The sequence below is a fragment of the Hetaerina americana genome, unplaced genomic scaffold (assembly GCF_022747635.1).
Source record: "Hetaerina americana unplaced genomic scaffold, ioHetAmer1.1.p SCAF_11, whole genome shotgun sequence".
Classification (NCBI taxonomy): domain Eukaryota; kingdom Metazoa; phylum Arthropoda; class Insecta; order Odonata; family Calopterygidae; genus Hetaerina; species Hetaerina americana.
The window spans coordinates 21,193,861-21,211,945 of record NW_027286181.1 but is presented as its reverse complement, the minus strand read 5'-3'; the positions used below and the strand labels follow the sequence as shown (position 1 = coordinate 21,211,945).

Sequence of the window (18,085 nt, the reverse complement as noted above, 5' to 3'; positions counted from 1 at the left end):
TAGGCCATTGTAGTCCCCTCTTGAAACAAGTAAATTTTCCTGTTTGGCTTCTTATTTTGAACCGTGAATAGTGCTGCGTGTGGCTCGGAAACATGATCATAGGGGCAAAATGATAGGCGTAGGTTGTAGGTAATTAAAAGATTTGGGAGTAGAGAAGGATGGAAAAAAGTAGAAATTAGCAGAAAGGAAAACGAAAGAGGCAGTGTTTGTAATGGTGGGATGAGGGATAGGATTTTTGGGAGAAATTAAAAGGAGGCAGCAAAGAGGCATTCAGAGCATATTGATTGGTAATATAATTGCTGAAGGCTGTGGTCTAGAGGGGATAACGTGAGGCAAACGAGGAAGTATTAAGAATTGGATAGGAATGTTGGACGGAATTGCAAATTAAATGAAGGATGCATGAGGTATTTATGAAGAGTTTAATGTTATATAGGTTGTCATTTTATTTCTTGTGATGATAGACAGATTAGACTTAGAAATTCAGACTTTTTCAATCATTATCAGTCAAAAACCTACCACAAACGAATTCTAAATAAAATAAAAAGTAGTAGCGTCATTCAAATAATTGTCGGACGTATACTTCACGTTCTCTCAAAAATGATTTTAAGTTTGCAGTGCATTGCGTTTTCCTTGAAAATACTATGATAAAGGCTAACCCGAATGGCAGTAAAAATCCACTTTAATAGAACGCGAACTAACCTCTACATAAAGTAAAAGGAACCTTTTTTCTATCTGATGGCGGGCTCCCTGTAGTTCAGAATTCCTCGCACAAACACGCGCATATAAACCTACGTATCTACATCATGCAGTAATGGGTATGTTCCTGTGTAGTGTTAAACTTTATTTTTTCACTATAAAAAATATTGATTATCCCTTCTCCCGCAACATCATCGACATTAATAACCCACTCTTGGTGTTCGTCTAATGTGTACTTTGTTGAAAACAAAAGACGTAACGTCCGCAACGACGCCCAGGGTCGGACACCCTTTTACCCTCCATGCCGCGTAAATTAAAAATGTGGGGTTGAGTTTTTTCGCCCTCTCGGTGTTTCAATTGGTCGGATTCAGTAATCTCTTTCACGGAGGGATGCCGACGTTTCAAAAAAAAATTAAAATAAATATGTAAGCGAACCGATTCTGGGGGAAAGCGTAGAATGAAGTGAGATGCGATTCCCAGGAGGGAAAAATAAAAGAGAAAATTTCGGATCTAGTCAAGAGTGGTCCGATGAATTTTTAATCTCGACTCGCTGGTAAGTTTTTTCGAGAAAAAAAAGAAAAGCATTATAAAAAAAATAAAAATTACTGAAGTTCCGTCAACAACCTCCGAACCTCCGACGCCCTCGACCCCCCATGAATAGCATGTGAGGGGGGAAAAGGGTTGGATGAGACAGGCGAACTCGTTTTGCGGGACGAAGAGTTCTTTTGTTTTCCTTTTTATTCTCTCATCCACCACCTCCCCCTCCTATCCAACCAACCTCCTCATCTCCTTCGGAATCAAAAGTTCCCGCCGCGTGGGGAATTGGAGGGAATTCTTGACGAAACGCCTTGATGAAGAAAGCAATGTCTTTTTCTTCTTATTCCGGATAAGTTGAAGCTCGTCCCTTTCGTCTCCTCTCTCAAAGACCCTCGTGCCTTTCTCCAGCGAAGCCATCGCCCCAAACGTCATTAATGCATGCATGCCATGCATAGACCCTTTGAGACGTTCATTTCGGGACATGTGAGTTTGAAAAACGAAAACTTCTTTTCAACTTACTTATAGGGTCTTTAAATTTGTCCTTCACTAATTTATCCCTTGCCGCAGACTATACTTGAATAACTCTTCCCCCTCTATGTGACATTCTTCAATTCTTTCAATCATGCTCCTCTGGTCGTGAGACTTTTTGTTTCTTCTTTTCAATTGCTTATTTCAGCTTTATATAAGATATCTTTGTTCTGCACGTACTTGTACACCTTCTCACTCATTAAAATTATCTTCTTTGAGATATGTGATCGGTGATTTGATTCCATTAAATTACCTCAACGCGCAATCATTTTGAGGAAATTATTTTTTGGGAAATTTATTCCATGTTTCCTCATAAACTGGTAATTTTTCACCCCTTGCTATCCTATTTTCGATATAACACACCTCAAGTATGCTACTTCTACCTAATTTAGTCGATATTCATCCTAATTTTGGCATACTCAAATTGCGGTTCCAAATATTAACGTTGAGACGACCAGATATTGATGCAATGCAGGGTGTGGTAGTTCAGTGGATAGGGTACTAGGCTCCTGACCTGACAGCCAAGGTTCGATATCTGGGCACGTTTCCTCTCTGGACACCTTCAGATTCAGCCGAGCTGTGTGATTTTTCGGGTACCAGTACTTCCTGGGAAACAATAGGTGGTACAGAGAAAGGTACTGGCCCTCCCGTCCTGATATGTAAAATTCACTCGCCTTTGGACTTAGTATTGGGTGAACTCTACCATCACACATGAAACCAACCTTCGGGTTGGTAATTGTGTTACGGTTCATATATAATACATAGAAATATAAACATATGTATTGTTATTCGAAGAAAGAAGCCATTTTAGCGTTAAGAGTGGTCAAATGCACACGTGCATATACTCGTAGAAGCATGTTAACGGGAAAATTAAATATGTGATAAATAAACATACATATATATATATACATATATATTCATATATATATACATATATATATATATACACACACATATATATAAATATATATATACATATATATATTCATATATATATACATATATATATATATATGTATAAATATTCATATATATATTTATATATATATATATGTGTGTGTGTTTGTGTATCAGGATATGAGGACAAAACTCGTCAACGTATATTTACGTGCCAAATAATTGCAAACCTACCCAGGTCAAATGTAAACCCTTTTATTCTGCTCTCTTCCTCTGTAATCCACTTCCACTCTCCCATCTTCCATACAAGAAAATACTTTGACCTCCCTCCACCCGCACCTCACTACACCATCCCTCCTCCTTCTCCCATCTCCTCACTCAACCCTCACTCACTGCTCATCAATAACTCAACCGCTCCCGCCTCTCCCCTCCCTCCATCCCTCTTACACTCGCCATAAACCACCAGGCTGACTGAAAAATGGGTTCCGTATTCCGTTCCAGAATCACGTCCTCCTCCCATCCCCAAAAACCGGCTGACCACACACCGTTCCACGTCGATTGATTCAGCGCACAACACGACACACACATACTGTTTCATTCCCGCCAAATTGGGGAGGTTTCGTTTCTCTTTTTTTTTTAATTCTCCTCCCCAGTTTTCGTTGGACGTGAGCCCTTTTGGGAGGCTTGGGGGGAACGGCGCACGTCTCCGCTCTTCCACAAACTCACACACACACAGAGGCAAGACTCCCTCGTTTGAGTTTGATCGTTCAGTGAGCTGAAGAAACAGAAGGATCAGCGGTGCCCCGGGGTGTGTTTTTGGGGCATGAGGAGCAGAATTTATATCATGCGTCGGTAATTCTATCCTTAAACAAACAGAGCCATTTTTTATATAAATAAGGACCGTTAAAATGATGAAATTTTAGTTACAGCTAAAAACTTTGTGACTAACTTCGTACTATTATTCCATTATGAATTGGTCAAGTTAGATTTCGGATGAACAGAAATTTTAAAACAATATTTCCTTGCCTCTCTCTCAAATCACACCTTGACCTCCGGTTCTACAATAAACTCTTATTCAATCACACATACTAATTCCTTCCTCCCTTCATTCAATCCTAAATTCATATATTTTTCCTTAAATTCTCCCCTTTACGTATATCGTTGTTCAACATACCATTGCTAATCAAAATATTCTATATCCATCTTCCCTGCCTATTCTTGTTTTATCCCAATAATCCTCACTCCCAACATTCCCCGCTCCACTTCTTCGTTTGCTTCCCTTTCTGTCCACATAACCTTCTCCATCCTTCTCCACACCTACATTTCAAAAGCCTCAAATGAACGCCTACAGGGTTCGTCCGGAAAATAAGTGTACTGACTCCTGGGCTGGGCGCGCCGCTCCAGGCGCGCCCAGCACCGCTCTGACGGGCTGCGATTGGAGGGGGGTATGTTGGAAAGCGACGCTGAAAAAGGCAGTCGGCTCTGAGCTGTGGTGTAGTGAGGAGCTCTGTTAACGCGAACCTCCACGCTTCGACCCACGTCACGGAACGCGATGCCGAAGTTTTTGGAGCAGCGTTATTCCATCAAATTTGCGGTAAAGCTTGGGAAATCGTCTACCGAAACTGTCGGTATGATTAACCAGGCTTACGGGGAGTCAGCCATGTCCAGAAACATGATCTTTCGGTGGCACAAGATGTTCGTGGAGGGCAGAGAAGAGGTCGACGACGAGTCTTCGAGAGGTTCCCGATGATGCCTTCGCGGGAGCGTTCCAGGAATGGGAACGCCGCTGGAACAAGTGTATCGACTCACAAGGGTCCTATTTTGAGGAATATTAGCTTTAGATATGTAAAAGTGTAATAAATTTTTTTTCCTGAGCTCAGTACACTTATTTCCGGACGAACCCTGTATTATATTACTTCAACGACCATTTTTCCAACCCGCACCAAAACACGCTCCACATCAAAGTTTTCGCTAGCTCTTTTTGAACATCCATACTCAATGTTACTTCATACTATGGGTTAAATAGAAGAAGGGACCATTAGGTCTCAATTTTGCCCAAATAAAGAAATCTATCTATCTACTCAAGGTCCCTCTCTCAAACTAATATTTATGCGGGTATAGCTGGTGCCCTAAAACGCCTTCCCACACAGCCATACGGTATCTTGTACAGTGTTGGGTTGATGTAATTATAATAATGCTTTAAAATACCATGACCACCGTGAAACCTACGAAACCGCCAATGCCGATAATGTAATCCATCCTTTATGATGAAAACTACTGTCTAATTCTTCCATCTTGCCCTGGTAGCCGAAGAAGAAATTCTCAGTGGTATTTAGGGAGTTTTTTTAAATCTTGCTGGGTAGGTTTGATTATTTTAATGATAACTAAATTTTTAAAAACAATTCCCCTGCAATCTGGGGGCTGGATATGTGAATTAAGGTGAGTAGATCCGGTTTAAATCGTGCGAATACAGTTCCATTTGCATTGATGTGTGTGCCCTGCGCCGAGACCTGACCTCAAAGAATTAAAGTGTTGCTCCACGTCTCATGAATTCATTTCATTGCTCTCTCTCCCTGAGCGTCGTTGAGGTCATCAAGGATAAGAGGCGAACGCACAGAACAAAAATACGTAACTTTTCCTTAGCAACCTCTAGAAAATTTCCATCTGAAAATATTTTATTCAAAAATACGTAAATAAAATTTGATGGTTTGGATAAATATGAAAATTTGATTTTTTCAATTTTTGGTTGGTTCCATTTTTATAACCTACCGGAGTCAAGGAAATCCTTTTTATCACTCTGTTATATATTTATTTTCTTTAATGTGCAATGAACCTAAAGATACCTGAAACATATTTTCTTTTCTTAATTACCCTATCCACTACGTACTTCCTTGGATATCTCATTAAGGGTGAAAGAAGAAAAGACCAGATTAATTTACTCCCCCATTTGATGAAAATGAATATTCCATGATACATACTTTTTCCAGTGACCGCGACGATACTGAGTCGTTTATTTTCCAGTTAGGCTGTTGTGGTTTTCGGTTGAACTTCTTTTTTGGTGAGTAAGGCTGGATCGCTCCCGACGGAATAGCAACAAGGGTGGCTTTATCCTCTTCAGATCATTTTTTTGCAGAAGATGGCATGTATCTTAGATGTACGGTTGGTAATGCTATTAATGAGGGTTATTTCATAAGTTAGGTCATTTTTTGTTTGTTCATTGAAAAATATATTATGCATTATAAATTCGTCACAGAAAGATTTTATTTGCGACTTTAATTTTATAAAACCTTATTACACTTTTCTAAATAAACGCCGTTCACTGCTAAGCACTTTCCATAACGCTAAACGAGCTTATTTTATCTCTCAGAAGAGAACTTCGCCGTCTGTGAATCAAACCAGTTGTCAAAGGCGGTCTTGATTTTCATGCCGTATCCTAATTGCCGTACACCAAGTCAATGTTTCAATTGCAGGAAGATGAAATAGCCGCTTGGCGCAGGGTCATTGCGGTCCGAAAATGCTCGTCCACACAACATTCTTTGCTCTTTGTGTTCGTCGGTAAGGATTTTCGGTACCCATCTTGCACACAGTTTGTGATATCCGTGCATATCCGTTACAACCGTGTAAATAGCGACGCGTCCAACATGAGGAAAACTTTATCAGCCAGAGCATCAATCGTCAATCTTCGGTCAGAATGCAGTTCTTGGTCAACTTGTTGAACGATTTCATCGGTCTGGGAACTGTGTCTACCACTCCGCTCTTCGTCATGCACGTTTTCGCGGTGCTGGGCGCGCCTGGAGCGGCGCGCCCAGCCCAGGAGTCAGTACACTTATTTTCCGGACGAACCCTGTAGTTTCAACGCTTAGGCGTCACCATCAGGTACAAATTAATCAAGTTGCGGTCAATTTATATACCTACAGTACAGTGGAAATATTAATTGGGTTCTTCATTTAATGAACATGAACTTCCACAAAGTTGAGCCTAAATCAATTGAATACATAAAGCTTATGAATTGTTCATTCTAAATGTTAGGTTTATATCACAGCCAAAACGTAGGTATAAGCATTAATTTTTATTCTTGGCATACCACAGTGTAATACATACTTTGGTATGCATTAGTTTGATATTACTTTTTGGATAAATATTCTCCCCATCACTTGATTGAAGAGAAGACCCAATCTCTATCCTTTGAACACGTTTGGAGTGTGATTCCTCTTAAATTTTTTAGTGTTAGGGAATGAATGGGAATCAGAGTGAAATGGGAGAATGGGAATCCGTCGCACACAGGCTTTTTCCTTCGAGGGAGAGAGAGATAGCCGTCTCTCCGTGCGCTTATCCATCCGAAATAGGAAGAAACCTCTTTACATGTCGGGGAAGTGTTCCGAATACGACGCATCACCATTACCCAGCATCCCCTCTCTACTCCCTTTACTCCCTTGGTTGATCGATTTTTTTCCCCGTCTTTGAGTCCAACGCAGCCGAGGGAGATGAAATACAACTGATTGTGCCATCCAAGGAGACGGGGAGACGTAACAGCTCGCTATACAATCAATGAGAACGGATTTCTCGATCTAGCCAGATGTCTCTCCTCTGCCATCGTCCCACTCCGGCCCCATTTGACGATCAAAAGGAACGAACTTGTAATTTTTTTCGCCAAAATAATGAGAGAAATATTTTGCGCAATAGTATTCCGCATAATGAATCAATTTTTTTTGCTAATTATTCACTCTCAGTTTCCGATATCTCACCATATATCTGTTTTCGTTTAAGCTTCATAGTGGAAATTATAAAAATTATCATAATATAAACTATTCAAAATCAAAATAAATTGTTGATTATGCACCCAAAGCAAACAAGTAGTGCTGGGCTTTATGAGTACTTCTTGGTAATCGTTACTTCTCATTCCATCGCATGTAGGTACTCGTTACCTTTGAGTAGTTAATAGTCTTTCGTTTCTTTCTTTTTCTCAGGTAACACATATCAAGGGTCACAACAGTTGTTTACATCAGCCGTCTATGTGTAAACTGGTTTCACTGTTTCAATTTTCAAAGGTTTCCAATCAAATGTCTTTACTTATACGGATATATTTGTGATGGAAATGCATGGGAGGGGATCGAGTAATAGGTAGTCTTTCGAACCAAGTTCCCAATTATCCACGGTAGATTAAAATACATTGGAGCCTATCGGTGAATTCGTGTTGACTGTTTCATCTCCTTTTAAACGTTAATTTATTTTTCTATGTTTATAATTATGAAGACAATGAGCGATTAAGCGGCATATTACGATACTGAGAAAGGTACAAAGAAAGGCTGCCAGATATGCACTGGGGAAGTATAGTAGGATGGAGAGTGTAACTGAAATGTTGAAAAAAGCTGGGCTGGGAACCTTTACAAAGTAGAACGAAAATAAGCAGGCTTTGTGGAATCTTCCGCATTCTGAAGGGAGAGAAAGCTTGGGCAGAACTAAGGAAAGAGGTAGGAAATCCAAATTTTTTAGGGAGGAATGATCACAAATTCAAGGTAAAATGCTGGGAACAAAGAACAAATAAAAAAATTTTCATTTCTTAATATAACAATTGTTGGTTGTATCAGTTTACCTGCAAAACTAATCGAGCCCTTTCCTAACAGGGTGAATACTTTTAAGAAAAGATGTGAACAGTTTATATAATAATTTGATTGATGTGTTGTTTAAAATTGTATGTAACAGCTTAGTTTTGATTTTTTTCTTGTTGATTGGGAAACTGATGTTGATGAGTTGGGGATTTTCTTTTTTTTTATGTTTTAGAGATTGGTGTTTTGAAGTTTCCTTTAAATGTATTTTTTTTCTAACTGATTTTTTTTATTTGGTTTGAGATGTCATGTTATCTTTCCAAGGCAAGTTTGATTAAAATACTTGGGGCTTTTGTGCCGACTTCCATTGTCTATCTGCACAGGTGCGTTTAATAATAATAATAAATTTTCCAGTCCACCACCACCATTCTCGTTACATTGCCGGTATTTCACATTCGTGTTGTCACTGTGTATTCATAGCTTTGTTGTACTGGGTGCGGTAACATAACTTGCAGATTTGAATTCAAATCAGCACATTATTCTACCGCACCCTGTATTTAAGACTTAGTTTGAAAAAAAATATCAATTTTTCTTCTTCGGAAAATGGTAGGACAAAGCAAAAATTTTGGTTGTGAGATATTTATATTATCTTGTAAACACAAGTAAAATGTATTTGCCTATTCCTCGCAAGCCTTTTTCCTGATTTTCCGATAGCTTTGTTTTATTTGCAATATATTTGTAGTGTTTTTTGGGTGTTTTATAATGGTCACCTTAGCATTATTTTTATTACGATGCCATAATGCTTTTATTGATCCGTTAATGGAAACAATTGTCGCAGATATTCGCCGGATAAATGCAACATTAATATGAGACCATTTTGTTCGTACATATATATTCAACCGTAGTATCTTGTGTTTGACGGTAATCCTTTATTTTGGTTAATGTACCAACATGCAAAAAATAATTTACTTTGAATGGTGATTACTACATATGTTTTTAAAGCATTTTATTATTTAATTATTGGAAAGGTGATTTCGTCTGAAGACACGATTCTGCAAGGAGTTAAATTAATTGGGATAAAAATACCTTAATTGGGTAATTTTTGAATTCCTTTTTGCGTTTTTTTAGGATTGATTCAGTCACATATTTTGAAGTATGCGACACTTGACGAAATAAAAAAAATACTGGACACCTGAAAATGGTGATTATAATCACCGGTTTTTTTAAGAAGTTACAGGAAGATAAATCTACCTACCTTATATATCTAAGTCCGGGGACCGATGTATCAAAAGGCTCACTCCTGCAATGGTGCACGAATAGATGAATCCGTAAACCCACATATTTTGGTGTAGCTAAAACATGAAAGTAACATGTGTTTTTCAGATAAAGGACCCGTTAGTTCAGACAATAATGAGTAACGAATACCAAAGTAACGAGTAGTTACTACTCGGCCATCTCTACTAATCATTTTTTCGGGCTCTTCCCTATCTGCTGCATTCAGGCAATATTTAGTTATTTAATACATTAATATTAAAGAATAAACTAGAAGGAAATAGATTATGAACATCATTGAACATAGTACATGACCAAAACATCTATTTTTTTCTCTTTCCATCCCTCTCTTTCTATTCTTTTCAATTACCCACCGTCTAATATTTCAAGTCCCTATTCTTAAGTAAAAATTTAAAATAGGAGTTCACAAAGTAGAGCAGGTAGAACAGTTTACTTATCTTTGAATTTTTCTAGACAAAAACGTTCAAATCAGGAGAGACACAGGGAGAAAGAGTTTTTTGGACTGATTCCTAGCATTTATGAGGATGGAATTTGGCCGGAGAATTTGGTCAGATCAGAGTTAGTTCCTATTCCAAAAAAATGGAAAGGAAAATAAATGTGTGAGAACTGCAGAACAATAAGTTTGATTTTGAAGTGGTTCTCAGGATCATCAACAAGAGGATGGAGAGCAGAGCAAATTATTACTTAGGGGATAATCAATACGGGTTCAGGAATGGGAGAGGCACACTTAATTTCGTTGTAGTAATGTGGTCAGAATTTGAGAGGAGTATAGAGTGCGAGAGTAGTCCCAGAAGTACCCGACCCAGCAAAGAAAACGCAAAAATTTGAAAAAAATGTATTTATTTTTCAACAAAATCAGCTCTATACACTTTTCCAAGCGATTTTCAATAATGTCCATGCCCTTCTTATAATAGGAACTTTCTTGCTCCTCAAAATATCCATTAACTCGTACAGTCATCATGTATTTTTTGGTTCGCAAATAACAAAAAGATATTTCATAGAGTGAATTGGGTAGAATTAATTATTCCGTTATAGAAAATAGGAATACATTGGAAGGATAGGAGGCTTATGTGTTTCCTATACACGTATCAGAATGTGCAGGCGCGATTGGAGAATGGAATGTCCGGATGGGGAAAGTTAGGAGGAGGAGTAAGACAGGCGTGTCCATTACCATCTGCGCTGTTCAACGTATACATGAATGAAATGGTAAAGAGGCATGGGGAGAACTGGGGATAGGAATGAAAGTCAGTAATTTTGGGCTTGATGTTAAAATATCTGTCTTACCTCCATCGTGGGACTCCTTAGAATGAAGATGGCAGTGTTACACCTTGACGACGTCTGCCTCCTCTTACACCTGCTTAGTTGAGTATGTATCCCAATATCTCACTCTACAATATTATCGCCTCTCCAGATTGTCTTAGTGCATATTTTTCCTTACTTTTTTAGCATATTTAAAATTTCTCTTCGTGAAGTTAAAAATGTTGCCTCGATTCAAACCCATTTTGCGATAATTGATGCGCTACTCAATTTAACGTTAAACAAATTCCTCTGATGTTTAGTCGCCAAATAGCCGTTCTTTTATTTATTATTAAATAAGGTTAAGCACACATATAATATCAATTTTCGAGTAGTATTTATGCTGTGTTTAATTGATAAAATATATTTAAGACGAATAATATAATTTTATTTCTGTTTCTCCAAACATTTTCCTCGCAACAGTGAGCCATGTTTAAAAATAAGTCCTCCATTTTATCGCACTTTATGGATCATATTTCAGGCTAATAAAAATATTTTTTCCTTATTAATAGTATGAACATACTACCGCGTCTCTTTTGATAAATAAATGAATTGCTTTTAATTTAATACACATAGAACTAATAAAAATTATGTTTATGTATGTAACTTGAGTCTGGCTTATTTAAGTCCGAACTAACTTAAACGAACGTGGAAGGAGCAACAAGTGCCTTCCCCCGCCATTTTGTTCATTGAAGCACGAAGGTGGTGATTATTCGTCGTTTGACCTTACGCAGAAGTAAATCGGAAGGAAAATTGTATCCATTCATTCAGAAAATTTTAATCGGAGTTTATTGGCTCAAAGGTCAAAATTTTACCCGAGAAAGAACTTATCGGTGTTGGTGGATAGCACTTCAAAGGTAAAATATCCCTTATTTTCATCAGCATGAGTCAAATCGATTCGGTCTCCTCTTTCAGGGAGCCGTTAGAGATCTGTGATTCGTGTATTTTCGTGACTATGACGAATTTTTCGGATAATTTTTCGTCCGATATCATTACAGACTCAACCTATATTCGAGTTACATTTACAACAGATATCATAGCATGCTTGTGTCTATCCTATACCTACATTAACCGGGAGTAATAATCGGGAATACAAAAACCGGGAATAATAATAATCATAAAATAGCTAGGAAAAAATATACGCTGTGATGTTTGGTCATGCTCTTTTTGGCATTATAATTTCTCAAATTTCATATAAATTTATATCGCATATTTTTACCGTCCCACATTGGCACGATAAATGTTCATGAAAGTCATAACTTACGGAATAAAAGTCACAAGTTCATTTAATTCTTGTTTTAATGCAAAAAAAGTTGAACTTAAATTTTTAGGATAATTTTTATTATTTATAAAACTATCATTACAGAGATATACGAAATTTGTACCATGAGATTCCATAACCTCTATCTAATATTACAGAATGGAATGCATTCAAATAATTAATCATTTATATTATTACACCAAATATGTTTCGAATATTAAACCATGAAACGCAGAAATTGATCCATTTTCTATAGTTTTTTCAGCAGAGATCGAACTGAAAAAAATTACTTTTCTTGAAGATTTCCTTTCCAAAACCAATTTTGCGGTTAAAGCAAATATTTGTAAAACAGAAAGTTTTTTGCGGAATCAGTGGTATTTTTAATACGCAAGAGAACATTTTAACACAATTTGAGCATTGAACCTCCAAGTTAATGAACAAAACTCAGTGAGAAGTTCTTTTCAAAAATTTCACGGATCACTGGCTCGAGGTCTTATTGATGAGATTCCCATTGTTGAGAGTTTCATTGTTGTGAATCTAATTTTTTAGAGACTAAATTTTGAGAGATAACTGTTGAGAAACTCAGTGTATAGCGTTTAAATGTCGAAAGAGTCACTTTTGAGTGCATCATAGGTGTTCGTCTCATCCTTTGAGACCCACATCATTGATGGGGAAATAGACAACAATGGACACTGTGTCTTTCGATACCCATCAGACGAAAAGTTCCAAAAAAACACAGACACCCGTATCGTTCTCATGAGAACTGGAATTCTTCAAAGGCAAGCAACCGGACGTCCCTTATTCGCCTATCTTGAACGGGCAAACTGTTCCCCGCCCATTTGGGGCACTTCTATCACCCTTGGTACTTCATCGCGTCCTCCCTCGATGGCAACGGACCGATGGGGTCGAAAGGCGAAGATGGCTCCGGCTCCCTGGCCGGCATGGCCATGACCAATCCTGGCGCCTCGGACGCGGCCTCCTGAGCTAGCTTCTCCGCCTCCTTGGCCTCGTAATACCTACTGACGATGTTGTACGCCACCACGGCGCTCTCCCTTCGGCAGGGACTCTCGCCCCAGAAGGGCCCATGGCATTGGAACTGCCCGAAGCAGTGGTCGTCGATCCTCACGGAGCCGGCCCTGCAGCACCCCACGATGGCGAAGGTACACCTCGAGGGTTCCCTGATCTTTCGGACGCTTCCTACGCCCTGGGACGCCGGAGCTGGACTCGCCTCCGGGAGGGAGTTAGAGCCCTGAGAACCGGAGTTGGAGGAGGAGGAGTATCCTCTTCCGCCGCCGCCGCCCTCGGAGGCCTCACCGTTGGCCGAGACCCTACGACCATGGCCGGAGCCCAATTTGGCGTCTGGGGTGTCCAGAAGAAGTGTCTGGGAGGGGAAGAAGAAGCGGTGGGATATGCCGTTGGCGCCGCAGGCCACTACGAGCAGGGCCAAGGCCAGAAGGTCTCGAATCAGCAACATCCCGGCGTCGAAATTTCAAAAATCGACTCCCGTCTAAAAAACACAAATGAAAAAATATTAGCGGATATGCAAGTAAGAAATGTACCAAGGTTTAATGACAACTATTATTTTATCACGTTTCGCTTACAATGTAGTAGTAGTAGTTTTTAGGGGAGACGACCGTTGCTAAGGTCATTTGAGACATAAGGAATAGATGGGTGATACGATAGGGAAAGAACAGTCAGGGAGCGGGGGTACGTTTGAGAGGGTATGAGCGTCGGCATTAGTCTATTATAATAACGTAAGATGCCTAGGTTGCTTCAAGAATCCCATATTCACCGTCCAATCTGACGGCCGCCGCATTCACTTGATTACATTAAACTTGCCTGGTATCTATTACCCTATCCTAAAGAACCACGATTCCACCACCAACCTTTTTCCCAAATTTCACTACGTTACTTTAAAACGTCCCACCAACTTATCAGATCTCCTCAAATCAACCATTCCACTCCTTAAATCCCCGCCCCGTCCCAAAGCCACTCAGACCTGCATTAAATCAGGATTTAAAGCATGTCCTATTTTCAAAACCCGAACCCCATCCCTTTCCAACTCGTTTTTTAACTCTCTCCCGCCAATTCCGTACCACTCGTGCACCTCCAGCAATGCAGTTTACTTTTTGAAGTGCCAATTATGTCCTCCTTTCTATATTTGACAGTGTACCACACCCCTAAATATTGGAATTAATAACCTCATTCAAGAGTTATTCGCTCATTAGGATGTTCCCAATCCCAAAACACGCCTCCGAACATACTTCCTATGATAAATGCTATAGTTTTCCCATTCTAGCATCCCTCCTACCCTCCGCTCAAACTCAAAACAAGAGATCAGGTGTATATCTGGCTCCTTGATTACTTGAATAAGCCAGGTATTAATATCAGAAGCTGATTACCCAAATCTCCAGACATTTTCATCACCCCTTCGCTCCCAAAACCTTCCATATCAATCCCACACTTCCAAACCTTCCCCTCCCAACTCATCCTCTCCCAAACCTTTCCCCGCCTTCCCTTCCATCCTCGTCCTCTCCTATTAAAACCTTCTCCTCAGCTCCTTCTCGCCCTTAAGAAAGGTGGTAGGGACATATTTAAAGAGAATAAAAGCCTGAGTGGCTGATTCATTTTTCTTTATTTCAAATATGTAATTTTTTATTTTATTAATTTCTTATAAATATTACGCCTGACCGATCGTTATGGTACATTTTGGTGCTTCCAGAGATTTATCCTGAAATTTCCTTCCCCGCATAAGTTAGCCAATGAGAAACTCTTCGGCGTTTTCTTATCGGGTACTTCTGATGTCGTCCCAGCCTCATATAAGCTATTTTAAAAGCCCTTCAATATTCTTTACACGATATACTCTCCATCTTTCCCGTCGCCACTCTCCGTTCTCCTGCGCTCCCTTTATTGCATGGAGGAGTCATATATCACCGGAGGGAATATGATCCAGTCAGCGTTTTTGACGGACGGCGAAGTTAATATCTCGCGCGTAGGGTCGGCCGGCATTCTATTTTATGTAAATTCGTACCAGAGGTGTTGTTGCCCTTCGGGGTCTCTTTATCCGGGAAAGAAATAAGAGGGAAAGAAGGACATAAAAAAAAGTTTTTCCAAGCCAGCTTATTTGGTGCCTTATATTTATCGAACTTTGCCAGTGTCTTTTTTCAATCTCCCGCGAAGCTCATCATGGAGCCAATAAACCATATAAAAAGACGGTTGATTGTGCTATATCTTCAGGACTTGGCCATAGTTAAAAATCTTGGGGATATTTCAAAACCCGTCCCCCGTGTATATTAATAGATGAACATGCGATTTTCAATATTTTAATTGCATTAAAAATATTATGAACTGGATCGGATTATGTGCAATTTCTATTATACTGGATTTCTACCCCGAGGCACCGGTTTTGTACCCCAGTGGTGGTAGACGTTTTTCAGAGGTGTCCAGATTCCTTCTAGGGTTGCTATGTTGAGCGTTTTTCACGTTGAATCCACCGTCCGTAAAATGAGACGATGAATCTTGTCGTATTCCTTCGAAAATGGTGGACTAATGTTGACGCTCATCTTATCTCTACCCATCTTCTGCATTATTCTGAAATTCCTGGAAATATAAGATAATACTCTCGTATATGTTACCAGTCTACGTTCACCACCTTTTATAGCAATGCTATTTTTCGAAATGACTTATTTTCCCTAAATCACAAAATTGGCATTCAGGAGTATAGTAGTCAAGCGAAATTATTAACTTACACTGTATTTATAATTAATTATAGTTGCTTTACCTATCTATTCATGTATTTGAGTGATCTTATTTTTAGTTATGCGTAACTTGTTTCCAGGATGGATAAAAAACAAAATAAATACAGAACTATTAAAATTGTTGATTAAATAGTTTTTAGACTACCTAGTATGTGTATTTTAAAATGCAAAAATCATTCGCCTTGCTCGGGATTCGAACCCAAATCCATCCTCTATCCATCCATCCATCCATTTAGCAAAACAGTTAAGCTACCAGCCAATTAAGCCACCCACCTGACCTTGATGGACCCTGTTCCGAATCCCGGGCAAGTTGACTTATTTTTACCTCTTAAAATTCTCAAATCTGTATGTACCCCAGATAGAATGACTGCGCTTCGGTAACTGCCGCGTCATTTACTGCATTTTCATTGAATTTGTTGAAATACTTATATTTTTATTCAGAAAAACCGTATGCTATATTTTTCAAGACACACAGATGAGTAATGATATATTCTGATCCACAAGATAAATAATTTATTACAGGTGAAATTATTTATATCATCCGATATAGGAATTCATGAATTGACACAGAGTACAGAGTAAGATAGGCGTTTTCGTTCCCCACCATCCCTGCGGCCATTTATTGAATCCTCTTTTTGACATATTGGCATGAATTATGGAGCTTATGTATGACGACAAATCAATCAGAATAATAATTTAATCTTTCGTCGAAGGGAGCACACAGAGAAATCAGGAGATATATAAATCTAGTTGAGAATATCAGAAATGAATAATCCAAAATTTAATTCAAATTGATGTGATTATTTAAGTAAAATCAGTGATTTATCAACGTTAAGACATCGTCCGGACGTTCAAAATAGAAAACCATTAAATAAGGAGAAATTATTTTCCATAAGATTATATAAACTTCATTATCTTTTTTGAACTTGTGCATTTATTTTCAGGTATCCAATTGTGTAACTAAATTACCCTTGACAGGAATTATGTAAAAAATGAAACATAGCGTTGATGCGAAATTATAGTTGAGAAAAATATTGAATATATTTGGTTGTGTTTATGTTTGTAGTAGTCATGGCGACATATACGTTTGACATTCATTTTGTTATTAGACAATTAGGTTCATAAACTAGAGCAGATGGCACAGTTAATGACACGCGTGATGCAATGATGCCCACCTATTTCAATGTTTGGCTTGGCCTTTTTCTTTCTGGGAAATTGCAGAACCTTTGTTTTATTGATATTGATTCTCATCCCATATCTGTCGCAATGAATTTCCAATTCACTCAGCAATGCTTGCAGCCCCTTGGCTGACTGAAAAACTAAAGCTTGGCCATCAGCAAACCTAACTGATTTTACGAATTCCCCGCCCACTTTCATCCCTGCATCCAGTTCTTCCCATGCCTCTTTAGTCATTTCCTCTGCATGCAGGTTGAACAGCAACGGTGATAATGGGCCTTACACCTCTTCCTAACACTGCCCATCCGGACTCCCCGCTTCCCACCCGCACCTGAGCAGTCTGAGACATGTACAGGCTGCGGATTAGCCTCCTTTCCCTCCAATCTATTCCTATTTTCTGCAATATACTCATTAGTTTTTCCCAATTCACTCTATCAAACGCTCTTTCGAAATCTTCGAAACAGGCAAATACCTCTTGGTTGTGTTCTATTCCTCTCGATTAATAATCTCATTACTGCAATGGCATTACGCGTACCTCTCCCCTTCCTAAACCCAAACTGATCATCCCCTAAGTAATCATTTGCCCTACTCTCAATCCTTTTATTCATGATCCTGAGAACAACTTTAGCTGCGTGGAATATCAAACTTATTGTCCTATATATCTTAACTTATTTTGGAACTCACTTTTACAAGTGATAAACAATGATTTATTTCCAAAGAAACAAACCATCCTTAGCAGCAGGAACTCAAATTTTACATCTAGCCATCAATTTATTCCTATTTCATAAATTTTCTTTCAGCAAGGTAAATAATATCGCTAATCAATAAATTTTAAAAATACATTCAATACCGTAATAAACAATGTAGAATTATATTTAAATAAGTCTCAGTCAATGTGAATGAAATGAATATAGATGTTTATTATTCTTCTCTGATTTTTTTTACAAAGGCACCATTATTGGATGGTCGATCATTACTGAATAAGGGAATTAATTGGTTGTTTCTCACATTCACTTCATGGACTTAAAGGAAGAAGGCTTTTCTGACCTATAATGTAACGATTTGCGGTCAATAAAAAGAATTTTTATATCCACCAA

The 18,085-nt window shown here is 38.7% G+C and overlaps 2 protein-coding genes across 3 annotated transcripts in view; one reads left to right on the top strand and one right to left on the bottom strand.

Moving 5' to 3' along the window:
- Window positions 1–18,085, top strand: part of LOC139700824 (uncharacterized) — a 166,923-nt gene that overhangs the window by 56,666 nt on the left and 92,172 nt on the right. The gene's annotated exons all lie outside the window — the stretch shown is intronic.
- Window positions 12,186–18,085, bottom strand: part of hdly (hadley) — a 42,822-nt gene continuing 36,922 nt past the window's right edge. The window contains exon 2 of the mRNA XM_071599248.1: window positions 12,186–13,561. Within this exon, the coding sequence (XP_071455349.1) occupies window positions 12,908–13,528 (621 nt within the window). The 5' untranslated portion in view covers window positions 13,529–13,561 and the 3' untranslated portion in view covers window positions 12,186–12,907. The remainder of the gene's footprint in view (window positions 13,562–18,085) is intronic.